The sequence below is a fragment of the Xenopus tropicalis genome, chromosome 10 (assembly GCF_000004195.4).
Source record: "Xenopus tropicalis strain Nigerian chromosome 10, UCB_Xtro_10.0, whole genome shotgun sequence".
Taxonomy (NCBI): domain Eukaryota; kingdom Metazoa; phylum Chordata; class Amphibia; order Anura; family Pipidae; genus Xenopus; species Xenopus tropicalis.
Genome location: NC_030686.2, coordinates 45012701 through 45021895, shown reverse-complemented (window position 1 = coordinate 45021895; position 9195 = coordinate 45012701). Strand labels below are relative to the sequence as shown.

The following is a 9195-nucleotide window of genomic DNA, read 5'->3' as shown; positions in this document are numbered from 1 at the left end:
GGCAGGTTCAGATTAAGCTCTTCTGCCTGCTCTCCCTGCCTACGACCTTACACTGGCGGCTTGCGATTCTGGCTTTATAGGCGCGCGACACACATTTTATTGGTTTGGCGTAGACGGCTGAGTACTGGGTCCCACATGTATCAAGACACTGTTGAGTTGGTATTACCATAGTCTCGGAGGCAATCTGTGGGTTCAGGCAAATGCCAGAGGGGCTGCTGTAAGGTGCCATAGTCACTCACTATTTATTGGCCTGGGGGGGCTGTTTGGGCCTCTGGGTACTTGGAATGCCAGGATCCAGGCCCAGACTGGCATTCTGTGGGTTCAGGCAAATGCCAGAGGGGCTGCTGTAAGGTGCCATAGTCACTATTTATTGGGCTGGGGGGGCTGTTTGGGCCTCTGGGTACTGGGAATGTCAGGACCCAGGCCCAGACTGGCAATCTGTGGGTTCAGGCAAATGCCAGAGGGGCTGCTGTAAGGTGCCATAGTCACTATTTATTGGGGTGGGGGGGCTGTTTGGGCCTCTGGGCACTTGGAATGCCAGGACCCAGGCCCAGACTGGCAATCTGTGGGTTCAGGCAAATGCCAGAGGGGCTGCTGTAAGATGCCATAGTCACTCACTATTTATTGGGCTGGGGGGGGCTGTTTGGGCCTCTGGGTACTTGGAATGCCAGGACCCAGGCCCAGACTGGCAATCTGTGGGTTCAGGCAAATGCCAGAGGGGCTGCTGTAAGGTGCCATAGTCACTATTTATTGGGCTGGGGGGGCTGTTTGGGCCTCTGGGTACTTGGAATGCCAGGACCCAGGCCCAGACTGGCAATCTGTGGGTTCAGGCAAATGCCAGAGGGGCTGCTGTAAGATGCCATAGACACTCACTATTTATTGGGCTGGGGGGGCTGTTTGTGCCTCTGGGTACTGGGAATGCCAGGACCCAGGCCCGGACTGGCAATCTGTGGGTTCAGGCAAATGCCAGAGGGGCTGCTGTAAGATGCCATAGACACGCACTATTTATTGGGCTGGGGGGCTGTTTGGGCCTCTGGGTACTGGGAATGCCAGGACCCAGGCCCAGACTGGCAATCTGTGGGTTCAGGCAAATGCCAGAGGGGCTGCTGTAAGGTGCCATAGTCAGTCACTATTTATTGTTTGGGGCTCTGTGTAATAGGAATGCCAGGGCTTATTTTGAATCCCAGGGGCCACCAACATTTGCAGTTTATCCGAGGTGCAGTAAATGGCGGTGCAATAAGTCCGGCCACAGGAACACACATTAGCGACACGGAGCTGTTTCCCCTCACTGTGTTGCTGAGTGTTTCCAACACCACTTATACTCCCCTTCTCTTCTTCTTGCTCACTGTGTTAAGAAACATGATCTATTAAACCCCTGTGCATTGCTTGAGGACGTCCTTGAAAAGGAAATTTATTGCAAACCGTTAATGCTGAGATTATTTGTGCCCATAAAACTGCTAGAGTGCGGCAGGGGATTTGTATCTCTCTTTATGATGTGGATTTTCCATAGACCTGACAGCACTCCTACACGTTCCTATAGTGAGTGTTTCTTATGAATACATATATATTCTTCTGGCTCTTATTATTTGTCACTTGCACTAATTTAGGTAGGCACTCAAATTCTTATATCACAGTAAAGACATATAGAAATACACATACATATATGAATAGAGAGGGGGTGAAGGTAGAAGACAATATCCTCCCTATTTAGATGCAGACAGGCAGCCCTTGTTGGAGGGGCTACATCTGATCCTGCTTCATCTCATCAAAGTGAGAGGCCTGAAGTCAATTTAGTCCCATTAGGAGCAATCTGACAAATGGAGTCGGGGATGACGAAGACTAAGAGAGAAGAGCAGTGTATGTGAGTCGATGGTACTTAGTGTAGGAAGCCGTTGCAGACTTGGGTCAGACAGACCTTGGTGGCTCTTTTAAAGGCAATGAGTGGGAAAAAGATATGACAGAACCAAAAAAATAATACAGGAATTGCAATATCACATATGTAATGATCAGTTATAGTATAAACAGCTCAGTGTCATCTCTCTATGGCCAGTGATCCCCTTGAGAGGAAACTTTGGCGATTTCGGCACCGTGTATGCCATCCCACTGGCGATTCACATTCTAGCTGGTGGGATGGCCTTTCGGAGCGTCTAATCTCCCCGTCTGTCACGGCCTTTATGGTGCTTGTGTTGCTCCCCAAGTCTTTTTACATTTGACTGTGGCTCACGAGTAAGAAAGGTTGGGGATCCCTTCTCTATAGCAGTGCCCTCTCAAGTCAGACCTCTTTTGTCAGACCTGGCTTCTTTGTTTCAGAACCTGTCTAGTTGCTTTACATAGCTTTGTTATGTTCATTCTATATTTATGGGGTACAGCTTATTGTGTGCCCAGAACATTCCTTCTCTGTATATTTGTATTTATACATATGGGTAGGGGGTGCCATAGTGTTTCCCTTAGACAGTACAGTATGGGGGTACAGATTATTGTGTGCCCAGAACATTCCTTCTCTGTATATTTGTATTTATACATATGGGTAGGGGGTGCCATAGTGTTTCCCTTAGACAGTACAGTATGGGGGTACAGCTTATTGTGTGCCCAGAACATTCCTTCTCTGTATATTTGTATTTATACATATGGGAAGGAGGTGCCATAGTGTTTCCCTTAGACAGTACAGTATGGGGGTACAGCTTATTGTGTGCCCAGAACATTCCTTCTCTGTATATTTGTATTTATACATATGGGTAGGGGTGCCATAGTGTTTCCCTTAGACAGTACAGTATGGGGGTACAGCTTATTGTGTGCCCAGAACATTCCTTCTCTGTATATTTGTATTTATACATATGGGTAGGAGGTGCCATAGTGTTTCCCTTAGACAGTACAGTATGGGGGTACAGCTTATTGTGTGCCCAGAACATTCCTTCTCTGTATATTTGTATTTATACATATGGGTAGGGGTGCCATAGTGTTCCCTTAGACAGTACAGTATGGGGGTACAGCTTATTGTGTGCCCAGAACATTCCTTCTCTGTATATTTGTATTTATACATATGGGTAGGAGGTGCCATAGTGTTTCCCTTAGACAGTACAGTATGGGGGTACAGCTTATTGTGTGCCCAGAACATTCCTTCTCTGTATATTTGTATTTATATATATGGGTAGGAGGTTCCATTAGCCATGGTACTTTTTACACAAATTGTTCTATGAAAACAGCTCTTCTCTTATTCCAGTTCTATGGCATTCTGTCCCAGCATCACAGTATGGCCAATGGTGGGTATCATTGCTGGACAGCTATAAAGAAGAGGGAGGTATGTGAGTCTCATTCCTGAGGTTACAATAAAGAATACTGATGGTTAAACCAAGCGGCTTGGTGCTGATTCTGGCATCCCCTGTGCAAGTGGCACTTACAGACTAAATTGAAATGTGAGAGATATAAGGAGCACAGGGAATGGGAGGGCGAACACGGGGTAGATTGGGCAGAGTGAGGAACGTTGCAGGTCTAGGCTTTCCTGTACTTGAGAAAATGACTTGTGCCAGGGAAGCGGGAGATTAGGATAATTGGAAACACTCATTGCTGATGAATATGCACAGCTCCCCCCCCCCCATGAGACAGATGGAAGCGGCAGTTCAGATGATTATATCTGTTCTATGGGGGGTTCAATCCATAGGGAACATGGCACGGGATCCACAGGCTAGCAAGTAGGGCTGCGATGTTTAGAGCTAATACATCTACCTTATCTCCTTGTTCTGACCACAGAAGAAATTCCATTTTTCCATCATGGTCCTTATAAAGGAATGACATTATGGCACCAGGGTTGTACCAGTTGGAACAGTCGGCGGCTCATTATATATATATATCATGACCTAAAAGAATGAAACTCTTCATAGACAATAACTCTATTTTAAAGGGTAACTAGAAGGGAATGCAAGCTACATCTATCTCTTGGATGGGGTAGGAAGGAAGAGAGAGAGGAGAGACCAAAGACCAGAGTATATTGCTGCATTTGCTACTGTTGGGCTGAAAGCCGGAGAGGAACAGCATGTACCCGAGTCTCTCAGATTGTGACACCGGCCGCACTTCCGCTTCTCACTTCCAAATCTCATCAGGTCAAAGTGGGCTCCATGCTCCAATTCCATGGCAACGGCTGCTGCTCCTTCATAGAGGTGTTGGACTCCTCTCCTTTTTTTAATGATCCTAATTGATGTTCCGTAATATTGCATTCCAGCTGTTCTGGTTCCAATGTTAACTTTGGAGCAATGACAAACCTAGTATAATGGCTGCAGACACAGTGACCTAAAGTGACGTTTCGGAATCTGGGTGCTGGCAGGGTGCCATCAGGAAGGGACTGGGCACCGTCTTGAATTGCGGACAGCAAAGGTGCTGGGTGAGAATGGGCAGATCAGAGTTTGTTTGGGCACAATAGTCCTGGGCACCAGGGGCACGGCCAGACATGGCTTATTAAGATTAGTTTTTTTAAACACATTCCACTTAGCTGGAAAAGCCCGTTGTCAGGCAGAGGGCTAGGGGTCCATGGCCCCTTGAGGGTTCCAATTAAATAACATGGGACCCAAACTGCTGGCATCAAAGGGGTTTTTTTACCTTTAAATTAAATGTCGTATGTTGTATAGAGTGCGATTCTGAGACAATTTGCAATTGGGCTTTCTTCATTTTTTGTGGTCTTGGAATTACTTTATATTCAGAAACTCTCCAGTGAGCAGCTATATGGCTGCTAGGGTCCAAATTATCCTAACAACCAGGCGGCGATTTAAATGGAATATGAAAAGGAGAGCGGCTGAAGAGAAAGAGAAGTCATAAAAAGTAACGATAATGATGAAATTGTAGCCTCATACAGCAATAGCTTTTTAGCTGCCAGGGTCAGTGACCCCCTTTTGAAAGCTGGAAAGAGTCTGGAGAGGAAAACAAATAGCCCGGCCATTAACTGGTCATCCTATAATAGTGGGGCCGGTTTATACAGATACTATTGCCCCAGTACAGTAGCCCCATTAAACACCAAAACAACAATAAAGAGTGTATAAAATCATAATATGCTTTATATATATATATATATAATTTCCACTTCAAAAAGCAGTTATGTGCAGTCATATAGCGTAAATAAAATAGCTCCTCTCGACTGGCAGCACATACAGCTTTACATACCTTTAGTCCCTTCCCACTAGAGGCACTTTCATGTAAAAGCAGACAGTGTTCACACATAACAGTCAGTATAATGAAATCTGCTGTAGATAATGACAATGTGTGACCCATTGGGTCCCGATGGTATACAGAACGCAAGGGGCAAACGGCAAGTCAAACCAAGGGAAGCTGTTTCCTACTGTACAAGATACATTCATGGATTCCTTCCCCCCAGTGTAACACTGTAAATAGAAGGTTCAGCTCCAATCATGGAAAGCTTAGAATAATGCTTTATATATGGTTCCAGAAAGCCAATATGTAGGTATCTAAATTCTGATTATCTCAAGCATGTGATTAAAAAGATATTCCCAGTGCATACATTATGGCTATATATACAGGCTATATACTTGTGTAGGACCCTACCCTACTCCATTTAATGTTCTCCTTCTAATCCAAACAACTGTAAATGATTATATGACATCTGTGGCCCTTGGCGTAAATGATCCTGAGTCCAATCCACCGATTCCGGATGCTACAGGCACTGGGAGGAGAAGAGTCATTCGGTGGCCATACCCCAAACTCATTATGTAACATTAAATGTGATAAACGACTGGGCCCTCTTGTCCCCGGGTCTCTCAGTCTCCTTCCAAGGGCTGCCAGGATCAGGGCAGCAAGCAGAGCAGTGTAGATGACCCTCACTAATATGGGTCACTTCTGTGCACGGCCCTTCATGAGTGCTCACTCCGACGTGAGTGGCAGGCGCAGTGTGGACCTTATTGGCCGCCCTCTGTCGGAGTAACAGGCAGCGGAATATCTTGCGAAAGCCTTTGCGGAAATGCTTGGAAACCAGAGCGTAGACCACGGGATTGACACAAGAGTTGGCATAGGACACCAGGTGGGAGAGAATACGAAGAGCGTATGTGAAGTTATTGAGGGGAAAGTATCCGAACCAGACACAAAGTATGACCAGGTGGTGGGGCAGCCAGCAGAGGCAGAATAAAACCGCAACGATGATAATCATACGCGTCACCCTCCTTTTAGCCCTCTTCGACTCAGACATGTCCTCTATGGGGTCCACAGCAGTCCAGAGGTAACGAATGGTACGGGCGTAGGTGAGGCTCAGTATCAGCACAGGGATGACGTAGCTGAAGGCAAAAGTGCAAAGGTCCATGGCCCTGCGGTAGGAGTCCTGCCAAACAGGGTGGCACACAGTCAGGTTAGACAGCTGGAACTCTTGGTAGTAGCTGAGGTAAGGGCCAGAAAACACCAATGAAAGGCTCCAAATGAGCGTAATGGCCAACAGTGCATTCTTGGGGGTGCGCAGCTCCCGCGAACGCAAAGGATAACGTATGGCAAGGTACCTAGAAGGTTAAAAAAACGGGGTGTTAAAACAACCACAACTTACAGTATTGCTGCCTGCATCAGGGCAAGATGGAGGGTATGCTATATGCATTTTACCATCACTACTCTACCAGCCTCTATGCTTTGAGCAATATCAGCCAATTAAAAAGCAGCTCACTGGCATATATATAGTTATGCACAACATTAGCTTGGGGTTACAGTGCAACCAACCCACACTGTATTTCCAGCCCCTGTACCCAAACACTTTGCAAGCACATCTACCATCCAAACCTCTCTGTATAGTAATCTATGAGATGGATATGAAATAAAGAATGACATTTACATTATAGACAGGCAGTGGAAGTTCTTCTGGTTTGCTAGTGGGCACAAAACCTTTGCTAAGAAATATGGAGATCTAGAATAAGAAGAAAAGCCAAGTTCCCCTTGGAAGTCATAAAAATCAAGGATGTCTAACCTGCAGCCCTTACACACATTGGTAGCCTCTATGCACCCTATCAGCTTACAGGGGGATTTATTTGGTTCTAAATCTTGTTTTTATTCAGCCAAAACTTGCCCCCAAGTCAGGAATTCAAAAATAACTGCCTGGTTTGGGGGCACTGAGAGCAACACCCAAGGGGTTGGCGAGAAACACGTTGCCCCCGAGCCACTGGTTGGGGATCACTGTCTTACATTGTTGTTAAAGTACAACTCTCCGCATCTTCAGACTTTCTACTTTAATCAATGCTTTTTCTTATAAGTGAAATTTCTAATGTTGGGGGTCCCAGGGCAAATTCCCTTACTGCCCTTTCCTAACCGGCCCTGAGTAGCTGCTGCAGAATTCCCAAGCTTCTATGCATATTTTAGTAGAAACCATATTACCTTCTTCAAAGTGGCCTGGGTCACTATGCTAGTCCAACAAATTAACACCACCACAACAACACACTAATTGCCTCTTCTTCCCAGGTAAGGCTACTGTAAGGGTGAAGACACACTGAGCTAGTAGTAGCAGCTACTTTTCCACAGCTACTAAACTCCAGAAAATACCCTGCCATAGACAATTATCAGCAAATGATCAACATTGTCCATTTTTGTAGCTGCTACTAGTAGCCCCGTGTGTTTTCACCTATAGAAGTGCTGTGTTTAAAGCCTTCTTACCTGTCCAGGGAGACAGTGGTCAAGGTAAAGCTGGAGGCATACATGGTGAGGTAGATGAAGAAGTGCACTGCTTTGCACATAAAGGGTCCAAAGACCCAGCTGTCCAGGGTGTAGATGGTGGCTTGAAAGGGCACACAGAAAATGATGAAACACAAGTCGGCTACCCCTAAATTCAGGATGAAGAGGTTGGTGGTATTATTGACTTTGCCATTTCTCAGCAGCACCGCCAGTACCAGGCTGTTACCAACTGTGCCCACTAGGAAGATGAGCGAGTACAGCACAGGAATGAGCACTGACTCTGGGTGGCAGCTATCTTGAGATGATATCTGGACAGAGACGTTCATTTTGCGCCCAACTTCCAATCCCAGAAAGACAGTAAAAGTTTGATGGTAATATAACGTCAGGCTGTTGGCGGTGTGGGCAGAAAGAGCTGCACTTACATGTCAGCAGCCTGGGGGGCCCCAAGATGTGATGACAAACAGTCCCTTGCTGCGGTGCCAGTATCAAGTGTATATGTGTTCTGTATCCACGCTGCCCAATCAGTAGCTGATTACTTGCAGGATAAGATCTGTATTCAGTGTGCAGTCCTCTAATCAGTAGAGAGGAGATCTTCAGATAAAATCATACCTTGTCTGGTCAGTGTCCTACTCGTCTCCCCATGTCCGAGCTCGGCTAAACGTAATGATACCCTCTACGTCCTCATTAACTGTCCTCATTAACTGGCTCCTTTATCCAAACACTAGAGTGCATTCTCCGCTCTCTCGCGGGTTCTCTTTGTTAACAAATTTCTCAAAAGCAATCACGTCCCTTCTATTCCGTCGGTGGTAAAAACACTAATTGGGGAACGGTGAGGGTCCAACGTGCTGCCAAATACCAGCTCGCCCTCCTCGGATTAACGGCAAGCTTTTCGGGCAAACACATAGGGCAAAGTTATCCTTTCTCTGCTGAAAGTTACAGACAAGTTAAAATAACCTTTTTTGCCAGGTCTGCTGAGAATTTTTGTTTCTATTTTTGTTTTCCTTAATTGCCGGATCCTCTTGAGAAGTCCTAGTCTATAACTGCTGTTCAGGATGAGCGCAGGGGGCTGAGGAGCGTGCAGAGCTGAAGCACGCAGCCACTTGACTGTGCCACCGATCCCTCTGTTATTCTGCCTCTCAGCTCCCGCCGCTGCTGCACATTTACAAGGCTGGGCGGCTGGATTTGCCGATGGTTAATGCAGAAGGTTAACCACAGAGAGTGTATGCAGAAAGTTTAATCCTGTCCTTATCTTCACGCAAATTTTTTTTTTTTTCTGAGAATAAATAGATCAGAAGCATCCCGTTTCCAGGGAGATAAAAAGGTACAAAAAATAGTGATGGTGACCATAGTAACAAACCCCATGGTCTATTCATCATTGTAGACGTCACCCTCTTGCAGGGGGGGAGTAAGAGAGGGCTGTGGGACTGTTAAATAAACAAACTTAGGGGAAGGATGGGGCACGGGCAGCGTTTGTACCAACATTAAGCAGGAAGTATTATATCCCTGTAACCATTTTATTGCCGGATACACAGGCCATGGGTGGTGTTGGCGGCCACC

General features: G+C 46.2%; 1 protein-coding gene across 1 annotated transcript; it reads right to left on the bottom strand.

The window, feature by feature from the left end:
• Positions 1–5045: 5045 nt before the first annotated feature.
• galr2 (galanin receptor 2) lies at positions 5046–8878 on the bottom strand. The gene is made up of 2 exons (XM_002939979.5): positions 7621–8878; positions 5046–6485 (listed from the first exon to the last, which is right to left on the bottom strand). Exons 1-2 carry the CDS (start codon positions 7962–7964, stop codon positions 5708–5710), a joined length of 1122 nt encoding a protein of 373 aa, XP_002940025.1. The 5' UTR covers positions 7965–8878; the 3' UTR covers positions 5046–5707.
• Between the last annotated feature and the right edge of the window lie 317 nt (positions 8879–9195).

Coding starts and splice junctions, on each gene's coding strand:
- galr2 (XM_002939979.5), bottom strand. CDS start 7,964: ATGAACGTCTCTGTCCAGATATCATCTCAAGATAGCTGCCACCCAGAG. Junction 6,486..7,620: donor ACCACTGTCTCCCTGGACAG/GTAAGAAGGCTT, acceptor TTAACCTTCTAG/GTACCTTGCCATACGTTATC.